General features: G+C 29.3%; 1 protein-coding gene and 1 long non-coding RNA gene across 3 annotated transcripts in view; one reads left to right on the forward strand and one right to left on the reverse strand.

Annotated features, from left to right (window-relative positions):
• LOC142323607 (glucose dehydrogenase [FAD, quinone]-like) overlaps positions 1-6,228 on the forward strand; it is a 136,591-nt gene extending 130,363 nt beyond the window's left edge. For both annotated transcript variants that reach the window (XM_075363450.1, XM_075363451.1), the window contains exons 8-9: positions 1,995-2,396; positions 3,648-6,228. In XM_075363450.1, coding sequence (XP_075219565.1) covers positions 1,995-2,396; positions 3,648-4,007 — 762 coding nt within the window. In that variant the 3' untranslated portion in view covers positions 4,008-6,228. The remainder of the gene's footprint in view (positions 1-1,994; positions 2,397-3,647) is intronic.
• LOC142323608 (uncharacterized) overlaps positions 1-18,852 on the reverse strand; it is a 470,455-nt gene that overhangs the window by 98,309 nt on the left and 353,294 nt on the right. The window lies entirely within an intron of this gene.

The raw sequence follows: 18,852 nt of genomic DNA on the forward strand, positions 1-18,852 counted from the left end.
TGTTTTAATGTCTGAAAGACTTGCAATAACAAGGCTCCAGGACTCATTTCTGTTTTCTGATGCTAATAAACTAACTTCCAATTAACTACAAAACCCCTAACAAATATGATGAAAATTACCAACATCAGAATCATTAGCAACATCTAATATTACAGAAAAAATGTACTTATGATTAATGATGTCATGTGTATTATGGGAGTTGAGTTCGTAGAAAAATATTGTTAATTGTAAGTTAATGAGTACATGGATTGTTAGAGCCATTAAGGGGAATTAAATTAAAAAACTAGTATTAAACAGCGATTCAGAAAAACTACATAACATCTTAAGGGGATATTCTACAATTAAGACTGATATTTTATTAGTATTGCAATAATTTCCAGTTTAATTTTTACATAATCTGCAGTTGTAGCTAGCTTACAGTCATAGCATTTGGAAAATTTATAAATCAACATAATAATATGACACATACCTTGTTATTAAAATATGTTATTACTACAATAATTTAGTATTAATGAATGTTATTAACAACAATATTTTTGTTTTTCAAATAATTTCTGTAATAATTATAATTTTATTAAAATAAAAATCAATTTTGAATTTTTTTTTTTTGTGAAGGTGAATAATTTACATATCTTTTAACCAAAGAGCACTAAATATTTTAATAAATTTTAATCACAAAAAAAGCAAATTTTCAAGTAGTTCTTGGGCATGAAAGATAAACTGAAGCACCTCTTGTGGCCTCATTTATAGTTTTTATAAGCCTGAGAAATTCAGACTGTAGGCTCCTGATCAATGAAACGATTTGAAATAAGGATTAAATGGCAAAGACAAACAAGCAGCAAATGTTACATACAAATTTCCTAAGTTATACCAGTAAATGTTAAGTACCTAATTGCAAAATAAATAACACTGATCTGTAGTTTTCCGACAGAAATGTGTGATTTTACTAAATGTTACTAATGGCTTCATCCATCTATTAAAATCATTTAACAATCTGGTTTTCAACAAAGTTAAGAGTAGTACTTCCCTTGATTCATCAGTAGAATTCTTTCACCTCCATTGTTCTTAGAAGCGGTAACAAGAAAAAATATAGTCTAAATTTAGGAATAGAAAAATCTTATGGCTTATTCTTAATAGTTAAATTAAATTAATCAAAAATATAGTAGAGACACTACACAACTTTTGTTTATTTATAAAAATTATTTTCTCCTATAATTCTACTGAACCCAGACCAGTGGATCATATATATGAATAAAATATCATCCGCAAGTATGGATCATCATAAAGAAGGTAATTACCTAAATTTTATTAACAAAGGTTTTTCTTGAACAAAATTCCAAAACGGTGATGAATATTGTAACTTCACATCATATAAAAAATTAAGCCGACAGAATTTTTCCCTTTGTTAGAAAACGTGACTTTTGAAGGTGTCATCTAATACAATCTAAAATGTCAAAGAAGTTGACAGCAAACCCAAAAATGAACCAGAAAAAAATCCTTTGATTTAAATAACTTTTTAGTTTAAATATGAAAAATAAAAATGTTTCTAAAATTAATTCAAATTTATGAAATTTCTGCTATATACTTAGAGGTATACCAGGAGTTACGAAAACGATAAGAACACTGTTTCCTTTAACAGTTCAGCTTAACAGCAATAGAGAACAGTGATCCTGATCACTTAGCAATGCAAACTGTATATAAGTATGTATGCATGTGTGTGTGTGTGTGTGTGTGTGTGTGTGTGTGTGTGTGTGTGTGTGTGTGTGTGTGTTTGTGTGTATATATACAAACAAGTAAGCTTTGTTTAGTATATAATGGAAGCACTCTTGTATGGTGGATAAACAGAAGGAAATACGTGCACCATACAAATGTAATAGTGATGTAGAAAAAACTCATCCTGTTATGAAAAACCTACAAAAGCTTCACTAACAAAATTAATAATTTTTCAGGTATTACCTAATGTTTAACGAATACTTTTTACTCCGTTTTAACAGGCAGTACCTGTGACAATGGAGTACATCCTTAATGAAAGGGGTCCTATGACTACATTAGGAGGAGTCGAAGGTCTTGGTTTTGTCAGTTCTAAATATGCAAACAGGTCGATAGATTGGCCAGATATTCAATTTCACATGGCTCCGGCTTCCATAAATTCAGACGCTGGAGTACGTGTCAGAAAGATTCTTGGCATACAAGATCGTATTTACAACAGAGTATATCGTCCAATCTCCAATCGTGATTCATGGACTATAATGCCATTACTTCTCAGACCGAGATCTAGAGGTTATGTTCGTCTACGGTCTAAGAATCCATTTCTATATCCAATCATCAATCCCAATTATTTTGATGATCCGAGGGATATTGCTACTCTAGTCGAAGGAGTAAAACTGGCTTTAATGGTAAGACACTATTAACAAACTATTTATTTCTAATTTTATATTTAATTATGGTTTACAATGCAAACAGTTCACACGTAACAAGCGATTAGATTTAACTTTTGGTGAGATATAGAAGAAAACACTATTTTTCAGAAAAAAATTAGAAAAACTTTATTAAAAATCATAACTTTATTTTGCAAAATCTTATAAAACTCTCTACATCAAAATGTATATACTGCATTCAGGTTTTCAGAATTTCCAAAAAGAATAAGGTACTGGTATCAGAAAGTTTTCTAATTTAAAGAAAACAGATTAAGAAGTTCAGAAATACAGAAATATAATGTTACAGAAGTAATTAGTAATCGGTAATAGTATGGAAGTACAGAATATAATATTTTAATCAAAATCCTTTTCTTTTTTTGGACAACTCCAAAAAAAAACTTTTCTGCGCTTTTAAAATAAAAAATTTTGTTAATGTCAAAATGGCAATGTTTTATCCACCAGTGCTTTGTAATCATCATAAAACATCTACCATCCTTAATGTCTAAATATTGCTTTTGAGATTTATTATTTAAGTTTACAGAGCTGCTTTGTTTTACTGTATACTCTACATAACAAAGACGTAATTGCTTTAGAAAATTATAGACTGTATAAACTACTAAATTAAATACTGTTATATTAATTTTTCATTTGCAAACTAACAAAAAAGAAAATAATTAATAAAAAAATTAATATTTAAAATTGTACATCACAAAAAATAGCAAAAATTAAATACAGAACAAGTTCTGAACCAACGATGTAGTTCATTTTAAAGTAAAATTTACACAAACTTTTAGGCAACTCTGAAGCTGAGTTAGCTCTGAATCAAGCTTCAGTTTCTTAAAATCCTCATTTAGATCAAAAGGTAGTTCAGACTTAGGTAAAGGTTTTATAAATTTTAATTTAAAACAATTTTTCTCAGCTAACTGAAAAACTGTTTTATACATGGGTACATTTTTAGTATATCATGGGTACTAAAATTCAGACTTTCAAAAATTAATCAGAAAATATTGAATTTTAATTTAAAAAATAAATTAAACTTTTATTGTAGTCAAATATGCATATTTTTGACATATGTTTCATATTTTACCTTAAAAATATAATCATACAAGAATAGAATCATAAAAGAATAGCCCATAAAACAGTGATAGCTACATAATACATACAGAAAAAAACAGACTAATTTATTGATTAAAGGTACACTACTTTTTAAATTTAATTAAAATGTTGCAGGTAAGTAAAGGATCTGTATTTAAGCAATTCAACTCAAGACTTCATCGCATTCCGATTCCAGGATGCCAAAGATTCATTTTTGCTTCAGACAGCTACTGGGAATGTGCCATCAGACATTTCTCTATGACCATATACCATCCAGTCGGTACCTGCAAGATGGGACCAAACGGAGACCCAACAGCTGTTGTTGATCCAAGATTACGAGTGCATGGTATAGGAAATCTAAGAGTAGCAGATGCATCGATTATGCCAACAATTGTTAGCGGAAATACAAATGCACCGACAATAATGATAGCTGAAAAAGCAGCGGACTTAATAAAAGAGGACTGGTTAAGTGGTAGTTACAGAATTGGAAGATGACAAAGTGTTAATCCTTTAATTAAACAGTTATACATTTTTAATTTACCATAGAAAATTAATCTTTTGTTAAGAAAAAAATATTAGTTAAGTGTTTAAACATTTAAAGTATCATAAAAATGGTTCCGCTAACTAATGTTTAAAAATGGATACCAAAATAATAGTCTTACCAACTGCAGATAGATCCCCAGTTTTATGATAATGTAAAATGTATAAATAGTTTTTCAATATCATGTATTAATTAAAACATACATTTTTGCTTTACAATGCAGCTGAAATGGACAAAAGACAAGGCTCTATGGAATAAATACAGTTCAATGCTATTTTTACTGAAAACACAAGCTTACAAAAAATATTTATCAAAACAATACTTAAAAGAAAACTAATTTTTTATTGATGAACAATCAGGATAACATAAATAATGCCATCTGATATAAAATTTATCAATTATTTATGTGGGTTAGAACAGTTTAAATTGTGTTCAATGACAGCCTTTTAACTGTAATAAATAACTATTCTGCAATATACTTCCATTGCAAAATATAGTTTAAATTGTGTGATTGATTCAAAAGATATTTTTTTAATGTTATCTTTTATCAGTAAAAACTTAAGTTGTTACAAGAAAAAACACAACCAAAAAACACATTTGAAATGGGTACACGGTGATCATGAATATTAATCTGTTATTGTTTTTATTAATAAAGACTTCATTTACTGCTCATTGAGGTTAACTTCCAATGTGACCCTAACAAACCAGCACTTCATGCAGCTGATAGTGCAGGTTCACTCATTTCAAATTAAAACCCGAGTGATGATTTAAAAAAAGAATTGGTCATAGATTCTTCTTTAAATCGTTACTGAGGACAGTGCTCAAATTATGACTTTCTTAAATACTGGCTTTCTTGTACTTTTTTATTTATGGCAACAGATGAAATAGTTATTCCTATAAATCTGTAAATGTCAAGCCACGACTTTACTTAACATTTACTTTTGAAGAGAAACTTGTTTTTAATAAAGAATTAATTACTATATCTTAAGTTATATGTATAAAATCATCATAATAACAAAATAATGATGATGAAAAAAGGAAAGAAATCAAAATAAATTCAAAATCTGATTGATTTGTATGAGGTTCAAGTTGAGTATAAGGAGTAAATCATTACAGTAAATAAACTTTTGTTACTACAAAAGATCTTTTGTAGTAACTTTTAAATTGTTAACTTTGGAACTAAAAAAAGTACAATATTCTTTTGTAATCTCTGCTGAAGAACAAATAAGTTATGGTATTTGGAAATAAATTTTATTGAAACTTGATAAAATTTAACGCATTTAAGCAACTTCTGATCCTTTTGAATTAGTACCCAATTTAAAAGCTCTTCATTGAATATTTAAAAAAATAACAACTAAACAATTTAATTAAAAATATTAATTTACATCTGCAATTAAAATAAAACTATTTAAACTTCTGGCCAAGATCATAAAACTGTATTTTTTTACAACCAATCATTCCACTCTACCAGTATTATGAAAAACATTTATTTTAGATGCTGAAATTAAGAGGTTAAGCCAATTATAGTTTCTCTTAAGGTAGATGGTTGTAAGTTTTTGGCATATAGTAAATTATATTCATACCATAACAAACATTAAAATACAAGCAGCGGATATGCCAGATCTTTGTGCGAGTCTACCCTTGAGTTCTGAACAATGTAATGTAGTATACTAGAAGTATGGTATGACATATTGTACATTCCTACATTCCAAATATACACCTTCAAGAACAGAATGACAGGCACTTCCTTACAACACCTCCTGAGAATGACAGTTTATTATTTCCAAAAATGTCCTCATATATAAATTGTAAACATTATTTACCATTAGTTGAGCTATATTTTGATGTATGACTCAGGAATCTTTCAGTCCTCATAATCAGTATTTTTAGTACTATTAAAAAGTAACATAATTTATTAACCCTGTTAATTATTATTAAAAAAAAAATCTGTTATGTGATTGACTGTAAACGATCACATTAACAATCTGTAATTGTTAGGTTCTACTTTACTTAATATGAGACAAACTTTTAATAAATTAGCTTTAAATGAAAGGTTAAATGTTATAATGTGTAATTTATTAAATACCAGTACTGTTACAGTAGAAGTATTTATAAATATTTATTGTTAAATATTAAATAACAATAACATTTACTAATTAATTTTAAATAATATTATTTAAAGATTATCAATGAGGTATAATTTTTCATTTTCTGCTAACAGTTAATGTTGAAAATTAACATAAACTTAAATTGCATAAAAAATGTATAAAATTACATTAGGAATTATAAAACAAACATGTATATACTGTACCAATGTTCACATAGAATTATTTAAATGTAATTATGAAATGTATTTTAGTTTGTTGTAAACATATTATAAAATTTGCATTATATACCAATAATATATGAATTTAATTATAGTAATTTTCTTTATATTCATTTTTTCTAATACAACGTAACATTTAACAACAAAACAGTTTTTCCTATGTAATATTCATTTTCGCTGTGATTCTTGAGTATAAATGAGTGCATCATGTGTAATTAATTGAAGGCTTTTTTTTTACAAGACTGCCCAAAAATGAGTATAATACATTTAGGGTGTAAGTATGTATGTATGTTCCACCAAAGCAGCACAACGGCTGAACCGATTTAGATGTATTACCCCACATTGAAATCCTTACGTTACTGAGAGTATCATAGGCTATATAAATATGTGTGTATAATAATATATATATAATATAATATATATAATATTATATGTATTATATATATATATATATATATATATATATATATATATATAAATATAATGAGTAATATTATAATGATATAATATTGTATAATAAGTGTTCTGCTCAAAGGAAGATTTTCACATGGCTGCCTTCCATTCTGCTCAATCCTGTGTCATCCATTTCATTTTATAGTAACTTCCTTCCCTTTTTATATTGTCTATCATTTTCATTCGTCTCCGACCTCTTGCTTTCCTCCCCATTACAAATCCTTCCAATGCCGTCACCAACAGGCAGTCACATCTCAGCCATTGTCCCAACCAACTGCATTTTCTTCTTTTTATTATTTCAATGATCGCCCTTTCTTCTCCTACTCTACGAAGCACCTCCTCATTCCAAACTCTCTCCATCCAGCTAATCTTTTCCATCCTCCTCCAAACCCACATTTTAAAGACCTCCAATCTTCTCTCCTTTCCCTTTCTAATAGCCCATGTCTCGGCTCATAAAAGGCCACATTCCACATAAAACATTTCGCAAGTTTTTTCCTTAGTTGCAGATCTAGTTTACTACATAGCACTCTCCTTATTTTGCTGAATGCTTCCTTTGCTCTAGCAATTCGTACTTTAACTTCCTGATCACACTTCATTCATATCTTCCTTAATGATGCATCCCAGGTACTTGAAGGATGCCACTTGCTCAACTTTATTTCCCCCAATTCTAATCGTTGCCCCTTTGGTTGATTTGCTAATTATCATGCTTTTTGTCTTCTTTATATTTATCTTCATCCCATACTCCTTGCAGGTTTGATTTATTCTTCTCAACATTTCATTCATCATGTACTCACTCTCTGCCAACACTGCCATGTCATCAGCAAACCTAACACACTATCCTTTTTCCTCCAATATTTACACCCTTATTACCAGTTAGACTCTTTTTAATTATCACTTCTAGGTAACAGTTGAACAGTTGGTGACATGCAACATCCCTACCGCACCCCTCTCCCAAGTCTGCTTTCTTCCAATAACTCATTCCCCAATCTTTATTTTTACCTTCTGTGACAAATATAGATTTCTTATTAATTTCCTTTCCCTCCAAGCGACTCCTTTTTCCTTTAAGATTCTCAGCAATTTATCCCATTCCACCCTGTCAAATGCCTTCTCCAGATCTATGAAGACCTGATATAAATCTCTTTGCTTTTCAATATATCTTTCTCCAATCACTCTTATTAACCCTATTGCATCCCTTATTCCCTTCCCCCCTTCTAAACCCAAACGGCTCTTTCCCAATTGATCTCTCTAGTCTTCCATAAAGTCTCCCATTCAAACCCTCTTAGTAGTATCTTAGCTGCATGCGATATAAGGCTAATGGTCCTATATTCCTCATAGTCATGAAATCTTCCTGCCAATCACCACACATATATCAAGTTACACAGGCTTGTGATGTAGTGATGTATAATAATGAGTAATATTATATATAATGAGTAATATTACAAAAAATAATAGAATTAAAATTACGATAAATAAAATAAAATAATATTAAATACATTTAAAAAATTATTTTAATAACAATGGGCTTTCTGTGGGGATTGCATGTGAAGTTAGAGTGGTGAGGTGATGTGAGCACCTTGTGCAAGGCTAGACCAATCATCACCATCAACTGTTAACAAACAGGGTGCCCCTGGGGCGCTGTTTTGGGAGGTGCAATGGGGTGCTCTTATAATATCTCTGTAAAGTCATCTAATTTTCAAAATTCAAACGAGGTATTTGTTAGCAGGTGTATGATTTATACATATGGCCCTGTGTTGGAATCCTTATGTTACTGGGAGTATCATAGGCCATATAAATATGTATATGTGTGTTTAAATAAATTTAACAAATTAAAAAACAAAACTGTACTATATACAATTCCTAACTATAAAATTGTCACCAGCACACTCTTTAATTATCTTATATTAAAGAGCACAGTTTGTCAGAATGTTTTTATTTTGGGAGTCGTGTTTTTTAATTTTTTAATATTTATCTCCTGTTTAAGGGGACAAACTTTATCGTGCCACTCCTTGCTACCAGATGAAATGATACGGGATTCTCAGCATGGAAGGTCTTACAGGGTCAGCCCAGCACCCACAGGTCAGATGAAAAAGAAGAAGGGATTAAGGATGAGGAAAAAGATTGGGTGGCACGAAAGGATAATCACACATCAGAGTAGTTTACCTTCTTGCTCTGGATTCTATAATTTGTGTCTTATACTCATGGTTTATTGATATAACTGATTATATGAGTAAATGATTCAAATAATGCTTTATACATGTAATAATAATGTGTTTTTCTGTCAACATTATTTTTATATCTAGACTACACTACTGATAAACTAAGGAAGCGGAGTTCAACAAAGCTGAAGTTATTGATGATGAAACCATGGTTTTTAATAAAGTAACTAAGGTTTAAATCTGATAAAATAAAGTACAGTCTTTAAAAGATTATGGTAGATGCTGAATAGTGGTAGAAGTACTTCCAAGTCATAATTTCATTCTAATATAAACTATCCTAAATACAGTTTTGGAAAAACAAAACTAATATAGAAAACATTTAAAACACATTCATTTTTGAATTAACACACTAAAGGGCTAATCATACTAAGTATAGTATAACATATTACATCCGTTTACAGTCACTTTCACGTAATAGGACTCGTAAAAACATTAATTTCTATAAATAAATAAAAATACATACTTAGGTCCTGGGTAAAACAATTAACTCCATCTATAGTTCTACAACACCTAGAATATTTCAAGTAGTAATATCACTGAAAAAATAAGTAATAAAAAGAAAAAATATAATTTAACAATTAAATGATAAGGCTGCAACCATGTTACAGTTCCATGAACTGGTTCCTATAAAGTGCCTAGTGACTGATGCACTGATGACTGATTAACTGGTACCAGTGATGAACTCTATAATCTCTGGCAACTGCTCACTCTATGTATGATTCTTTGATTCATGGAAATGATTAATTAAAAGTTACAAAATAAATGACATCAGAATGACTATATAAAACGTAAAATTATAAATAATAATAAATGTTAAAAATGTATTTATTAATTACTGAATGGAGAAGAACCAACTGAAAAGTATTTGATGCTGTGATACCTTAAATAGGTGCAGTCAAATAAAAAATTCCAGATTTTCCCTCAGTACGTTTACATCTAAATCAATGTTATCATTCAACTAAACATTTATTCCTCAGTGTATAAGAAAACTGGAGTAATTTAAAACAAAAGTTTTTTACAAAGTTAGTGGTAGGTAAAAAGTCCAGGATCTTACAATCAGTTTTGTATTATGTAAGTATACAAAATAAATATTGTATTTATTTAATAATTTTGTTTCATTCGTGTATATGTTATGGTAAATTTGAATAATCCGGTGATTATGTATCATTGCCAGTTAAAATTAATAATCAAATAAGTTAGTTAATTGTAATCCAAAGAAAACAATTTTTATCCATAAATTCCCCTCTCCCCCCTCAAAAAAAGTATACATACAGCAGTTTTTTATACATATATTGGTTAAACAGAAGCTAATAACTACACACATATTCTGTCTATTTAGTTCAGTGCTGTACAAAATACAATGTATCATGAATAATGGTATTATATATAAATTTACAATATTTTTGTACAAAACAGCATAATTAAGTAAATCTATTAATTTTTTAACAGCAAATAAAGTCAGATTTATTTGATAAAATGTGTTAAAAACGCATAATAATAAAATCAAGTCACTTTTGCTGTCATCGAATAGTATTGTTGTTTCTCAATTTGCCATCAATTGATGTTATAGCTAGTTATTTTCATCTGTTAGAAAGATGTGTATTTAGAAAGTAGTGTAAGGCATGGATTGTGTTTTGCTCATTTAGTTCATCATTGTTAACTGTTTTTGTATGTTTCATATTTCATATGTTAAAATGCGACCCTTTATAGAAATGTGTAGAATATCAAAGTCATTGTTAAAATTAGTTGCGATATGCACCTACAAGGTGGTTGGCAGTTGTTGAATACGTTATAGAATGCTTTTAATTATTTATTTTACTCTAGCTAATAAGCTTTATTTGCTTAGTATGAATACATAAATAAATGAAAATGTGATGTACATATTGCATGATATGCAAAGTTTCAAGTGCAGATTAAAATGATCTTAATTTTCATTTAATATCAAAGAATTAAACATGAAAATACAAAATGTTTGTAACTTGACGGATAGTTATTTATTAAATAAACTTCAAATTTCACTTTATTCCTATGGGAAAAGCTACAAAAATAAAAAGTACCGTTGAAATTGACGTAATCCAACGGCTAGAAGTTTTTTGTATTTTTTATTCATATTTGCCACTTTATAACAAATATGAGATTCTTTTATTGAATTAGTAACACACAGAACTAAGATTGAATGCTAAGATTTTATATATATATATATATTCTTCCCAGCAGTAAAATGGATTATTTTACTTATTTTACCACATAAAATCTTAGCTTTGTGTGCTACTAATTCAATAAAGGGATCCTCATATTTGTTTCATACAAACTAATATCGGCAGTATCTATAAGTATATATTAAAAAAAAAAAAAAAATATTAATTTAAAAAGAAGTAGACAGTTATTAAGAATTGTAGACAAAGAAAATTTTTAAATTTTAGATATGTAATTTTCTGTTTATTTAATGAACTTTTAAATTTTATCTATTTCCTTGTAACCTTATAATATCTCAAGAGAACATAAACAAACAATTACAGTATTTGTAAGTGAAATTTTTCTCTTTGAGGTTTACCTTACAACCTAAATGTTTTATCCTTGTATTGTTATCAGAGCTGATGATTCATTTTGTTAATGATTCATATCTCAAACACAGGCAGATGTATTTTAATGAAATTTAGCCAAAAAGTTTAAATTTAAATGTCATTATTTACTCTTAATATGTATGTCACTACTAAGTGACATACATATTAAAAGTGATATACTACTAAGCGACAGTCACTTAGTGAAATAAATATTACTAATAAATAATATACATATCTAAGTGTCACTAAATACGTCACTATTAAATAAAATGGATTTAATTTCCAAATTTTAACACTACAGCTGTCTCAAATGTTAAACCATTAATACCTCTGTAAATTTTAGTTTAATCAAATTGCAGTTTGTTATGGAGAATCTTAGGCATATTAAAAATAACACATCTGTTTAAATGTGACATATAATGGCTAAGTTATATGTATGTTAAATACCATATCTTTAATGGATGTAGATAACCTATAAAACAAAATCACAACTAAAATTTGCACAGCAATTCTTAACAATGTCAAGTATACTATGCCAGGGTTACTGAGGAAAATGAAGAATGAAGTGGCTTCATACAGCCTTCTTTACTGAGTAAAAAATACTTTGCCAGCCCAAGCAATTGTAATGCATATTATACTCAACCCTAGAAATATGACTCTCTGACAAGACAAGTTCACTGAACTATTTATATATTGAATGTCATTATTATCATTAGAAAAAAATGACTGGTAATGCTTGTACTTCAGATGCGCCAAAGCCAAAAGAAAGAATGAGACAAATAGTAAAAAGCAACTGATAATATACTCTTTTGCGGAAAACCATGCATAAGATATATTATCTCTACTTAGTAGGGGAGAACAACTGAGTTTTGACAGAAATCTTAATTTTATTTTTGTTTTTTTTTCCTGTAAGAAAACATTATTTTTGTTGAGTAAACATTATTTTTAAACTATTACTTTTTCTCAAAAGTCAGGGATTTAAGTAATAGTAGACAGATGAGATTCATAAAAATAAAAGTACAGTAAAGTCCGGTTTATCCGGCCTAATGTGATGGTGTACTTGGCCCCGGATAGTGAAAAAGCCGGATAATCCGGAATGTTCAGAAATACAATACAAATTATTTGGTTGTAGATCGTTAAACAACTGAAAAAACTTTGCCTTCCCAAGTTAAATTTAATACAGTGCATCCTGATATACTATGGTAAAGTGTCAAAAATAAAAATACAGTACAGTACTGTAATGCAATTTTAATCCTTAAATTGGTCATTAAATCTCTTAAAATTACAACTACAGTTTTATGTTTTCAAATCCCATTACTGTATAGTGAAATAATATTTTTAAATATTGTTTTAATTCTTACTCATTTAGAAAAAAAGTCTTTTATAGTTTTTTGTTTTAGTTTTCTGACCTCCTTTTTGGTGTGGTTTCTCTCCATCTTTGTAACCAGTTGATGTCAGCTGGAGTCCCTTCATCCTGTTGTGGCACATAATCGAGGAGGGTTTCGATGGCTTTTAAGGCATCAGAATGATAGACCTTAGTTGAGCTTGAAATTACAATGTCATTTTCGTCTTCTGTAGGTTCACTGGACACCATATGTGCTATGTCTTCATCCATGATCTCTTCATTCTCATCATTTTACATTCACTCATTTATATCAGAAATGTCCACACTTTCACATCTGGGGATAACTTGAAGAAGAGAAACGATCTCAACATTGTCGTCTGTTTGTATTAGTTCACATTTATCATCTTGGTGATCAAGTAAGATCTTCCAGGATCGAGTAAGTGCGATTTGTGAGATCTCCTCCCAGGCTTCAGAACTCCATCTAATCACGTCAAGGATGTCAATCTGCTTAGGCTGGCACAGAGATATTACATTTGGAGGAAGAAAAAGCACTTTAATGTCGCCATCCAGCAACTTGTCATTGATAGGGTGTGAAGGTGCATCGTCCATAAGAAGCAAGGCTTTCCTTGGAAGCTTGTTATCCTTTAAAAACTTCTCCACTGATGGAACCCACTCTTTAAAAAACCACGCTTTAAAAATAAAACCATTCATTCAGGCTTTCTTTTGTGCAGTATACCACAGAGGGAGTGACTCTGATGTCTTAATTTCTTAATACGCTGGGCTTCATAGCCTTTCCAGTAAGTGAGTCTCAATTTTTTGGTGCCACTTGCGTTGCTACAAACAAGCAATATGATCCATTCTTTGCTTCTTTTGTAGCCGCTTGCCCCTGCTTCTTGTTTTGCAGTTAGAGTTTTTGTAGGCATCATTTTGTAATTAAGCCCCGTCTCGTCACAATTATATATCTTGTCACCTGACACGCCAACTATCAATTTATGGAAATCCTTAAAATCATTCACAGCAACTTTCTTGGTGGACAAAGATTCTCTGGCAATAGTTATCTGGCATATGCCGTAATCTTCTTCCAGTGATCTAACCAATTGCTGCAGACTGTAAATTCACTGCTCTTGTCTTCTAACATATTTTTTAATTGCCGTGCTTTTTCTTGCGGTAAGGGTTCTGATATGGACACACCTTTTCCCCTCATTTTGTGCCATAAAAACAATGACTCAATAACTTTACAATGTGGGTCTTTTTTAATTTTTTTACACACTTTTATGCCACTTCCCAGGCTTGCTGAGAGCACCATTTCTCTAATTCAATACGATTTTTCTTCCAGCTGCCAACTGTACTCTTACCTACTCCCAATTCTGAAGCTATTTTCTTAGCCAACTCTCCAGCATCAAGTCTCCTAATAGCATTAAGTTTCTGTTCAATCATTACCACAAGTTTTTTTTACTCTTACCACCATTCATCTTCACTTACAAATTTTCAACATAAAAGTTTAACTTTCACAATAAACAACCTATCACGCTACAGTCTTAAATCATTAAATACACAAAACATAACCTCAGTTAGAACACAGTAGCACAACGACAACTGAACAGGTGTAAACAGAAGAAAGTGCATGAAATGCAGATCATATGCTAGCATTCCTTGTTGACCCCAAGAGAATGAGTTACAGTAGGCCTAGTACAATACTATATGACTTAACACCTGCAATTTTTATGATACTACACACAAACATGAAAGTATTGAGGTTATCCATGAGACATTGCAGGCGCTGTACAAGAACAAGTCTTTTTGTGGTCACTTTTTTACTTTTTTCCTCAACCAACTCGGCCAGATAATCCTGAGTGCCAAATAAAATGAGGCTCAATAAACCAGACTTTACTGTACTCAACATGCAAATAAAGCTTCTCAGGCTAACTACTGGTACTACTGGTTACTTATAAATAATAGGAAATTCCAAAAATTTTGATTTTTCAAGATTTATATCAATTTAAAAAAAAAGTTGTTTTGATCAACTTGAACCTCCTATGATACTTTATGAATAGTTTGTATATATGCTCATATGCATGAGTGCCACTGCCTCATTGTATAGCAATATGTTTATATCTAATCTAACAATTTTTTTTTAATGAACTGTTACAGTACAAATAGTACATCACTTCAACTGACCCCTCCAATCAATCTTTCTAAAATTTCGTCCAATAATGAAATGTTTTAAACAAAAATAACAAACACTTTTTTTTAAATAATAAAGATTTTTCATTCATTTTTTTATCTGGAAAGAACTCCTGTATTCTACTCAAGAATAATAATATTAATATTTTACCAAATTATAATTAATCTTTAAGAAATTCAGCAATGAAATTTTGCAAAAAATGGCTAACATATAAGTATTTATCAGTCAAATAAATAATGCAAGCAGATTACTCATTAATTTTACAATTTTAATCAAAATTGGTAGTAAATATAATAAAGTTCTATAAACTTTTACACAAAAAAACAAATATTACTATGAAATTCATCATTAAAAGTAATCATTTTAAGGATGTTGGATTAGGCAGCTAACTGCAATTCCTTAAAATTTAATTGACCCACAACACTGGGAATTCTGATACAGTAGGCATTCTGGAGATATGGAACAATGATAAAATCTCAACAGTCAAAAATACTTTAATAAACTAGTAACTATAGCCACTGTAGTTAAACAATACTGTATCCTATTTCTCAAAAGATAGACTGAGTGCATATTGTTGGTATTTAAATAATGAATAAGATTACCAAACTCTTTGATACTACTTTTAAAAAATAAAAAGTAAATTAAAATTCTAGACAGAAAAATTTCATTTTCAGCAAAGTAAAGAAAATTCAGATATTAGACTAAACTTCTAATTGATCACTCATACTTAATTTTCTGCTTTAGAATATGAAATGTGATCAATAAGTGATCTGTTTACAACAGGCACTACTGAGAAAATTAAAAAAATTACACTATAAATTAGATTTATGTATGTACCAAAAGAAAAAAACTTAAGCAGCTCTTATAGGTACTTCATGTATACATCATTTCCATGAAAGGAGTGTTTTTAGAAGCAGAAAATAATATTCGTACTTTTTCTTAATGCACAAAATAAACCAAACATTCTGCACTGTAGATGCAAATATATACACAAAATAGTATGTAAAAGTAAAAGAAATAGGTTTTATTATGCAAAAATCCTTATTACACACAATTATTATTTCATTTGGTATGCGGTATGTTTGAATAAACATACCGCATACCAAATGAAATTTGGTATACAGTATGTTTATTCATACCGTTTATTCATAGTTCACCTTCTGCTTGTTAACAGATTTCAATTCTGTAACTCCATCATTCCTGAACAGGGAATGTTTCCACACCAGTTATACTGCATTCCATTAATGATTATTTCTTAAGTGCATTTGGTAGACAACAGATTTGAAGTTTGGTAAAAATCTAAATATACAAGTTTCAGAGTCTCAGGTGGCCATTGAACAGGACCCAGTAGTAAAATACTTTTGTAAAAATATTTTCTATTTAAAATTTTTATAAAAAGAAAAATTTTATTGCACACTGCCCTATCAAAAGAATATGTTACTTCTTTCTAATACTGAATAACATTCAGAAAATCCAAATGTGGTTTTATTGTTATTAAAAGCATGTAACATCCATCACATAATCACATAATATCCATGGAGTGCACATTTCTTGTTTTCTCTGTATTAAACAGTAAAAACTGTTATATACACATATATATTTAAAAAAAAGGAAAAGAAATATGATTTTTCCATCCATAGATGGAAAAATAGAAGCAAATACACTGCTTCTAAAAGGTGGAAAAATTGAAAATTTTCCAATAGATGTAACTTTACTTGTTCCAGCATTACAATAGGAGCAAACAGGATATTATACAGAAACACAAATATCTGCACGCATAGCAATGAAAAATGGATGTGGCCCATAGCCCAAAGGTATTAAACATTACAATGGGTATTACATTGGTGCAATATGTATTCATAATAATATGAAAAAAAAAAATATATATTTTTAAAAGGAAAAGTGATAGCTTTTCAAGAACACTCAAGATTCAGTGTTCTTGAAAAAATATGCATATTTGCACTGCATGCATGCATGCGTGCATGCGAGTGTGCATATATGAATGTGGATTAATTTATTAAGAAAGTAGTAAAGCATATGATAGTAAGAAATTAAATTTAAAAAAACTAAAAGAGTGACTCATATTTACTCATCATACTGATGTAATAAGTATTCTGTTGTTGAAAAACATGATCAGAAGGTGATGGGACTGGATTAGTGAGAGACAAAGTAGGCTGAAACAACAGTCTAGTCAGAAGCAGTAGAATAATGAATATTCAGCATCTAAATTTTAAGAGGTTATTTATCTTCACTTGATACAGAGTAGTCCCACTTCGAACAAACATCTTTACTGACATATAATCAATACATCTAGAATATTGTTTAAAATGTATACACGTTTCTGAAAGGCACCTTGAGGGGAAAAATATATAATATACAACAGAAGGATTTATCCTCTGTATTAATCTTCTTTATTAATTATATTTCTTCTATTAATGTACAGAGGAATATTGTAATTTTGATTAACTGCATAAGAAGAGCTGTGTTAGTAATGATAAAAACAAATTACTATCAATAGAAATTAAATTCAAGCTGGGTGATCTAAATTATATTTTTTGTTATAACACAATCGGATCACACAATTCAACTTGACGATATAATAATTTTAATAAATGAATATTTCTTGAAATTGGATTTAAAAGATAATTAAAAAATCACGACATCACCAAAAACATTAAATTAAAACAGTAGACCTAATGACCGAATAGTTTTGATCTAATATAACGTATCTTAACAGCTATTATTTTAATAACAAAATTTATTTCTCATTAAAATGATGTAAAACTAATCTTAACATACCTTTCACTTCACACAACAGCCAGTCAAAAATGATCAGGCCCTTTGTTTTAATGATCATTTTATAAGTTCCAAGTAGCGGAAATGTTAAATTAGTTATCATTTTAAGAAATCCCATAATAAAGGCTTTTTGTTTGCTATAAATTATATCAGTTATTCTTAAATTAAATAACCATTTTTTGAGAGGGTACTAGGAGAACGGTTTACTGTTCAGTAGACCACAGTTTTATACATCACACAATTCTCAAAATGAGTGAGTGTTATAAGCTGGATCTATACAGAAACTTAGCTTCCTATCCAGAGGCTATACAGAAAGGCTTAAAGGGGTTGAGATTATTGTCAGGTGAATCAGGTTCCTAATAAAAAAAATACTATGAAACCTAATTTAACCTTATACCATTTCAGCATACACACAATGAAAAAAAAAAGAATATTTTACTATTTCAAGGAATTTCTGCAGCGTTTATAAAAACTGACTTAACAGAAGATCAGTTAGAGTTACCTAAATATTTTATGCTCCTACATACAGTATTTTAAACAGATTTGTAAGATACATGAATAAAAGAATTCTTTTATCATTGTACAAACTATGAGAAAAACTGCAGAAATTTTGATACCTGAAGGTTAAATATTTATTAATATAAATTAAATGTTAACTGTACAAAACCAAATTGTAAAATAAGATTATTTATTATAAACTAACTGCAGGCTAAAGGTATTTTGGGTTCAAATTTTTTTTAAATATTTTCTTAAAATAAAATGTTATCATTAAAGTGGCTTCTAGTACTAAAAGCCATCACTTTTCTCTAGAAAATCACATCCCAGCAGCAGGATATAATTATTTATAAAAATAAATTTTTATTTATTTACTGTTTATTAGTTTTTTTCTCGTTTGTTGAACAAAAAACAAGTTA

This window comes from Lycorma delicatula, chromosome 4, assembly GCF_047948215.1.
Source record: "Lycorma delicatula isolate Av1 chromosome 4, ASM4794821v1, whole genome shotgun sequence".
Taxonomy (NCBI): domain Eukaryota; kingdom Metazoa; phylum Arthropoda; class Insecta; order Hemiptera; family Fulgoridae; genus Lycorma; species Lycorma delicatula.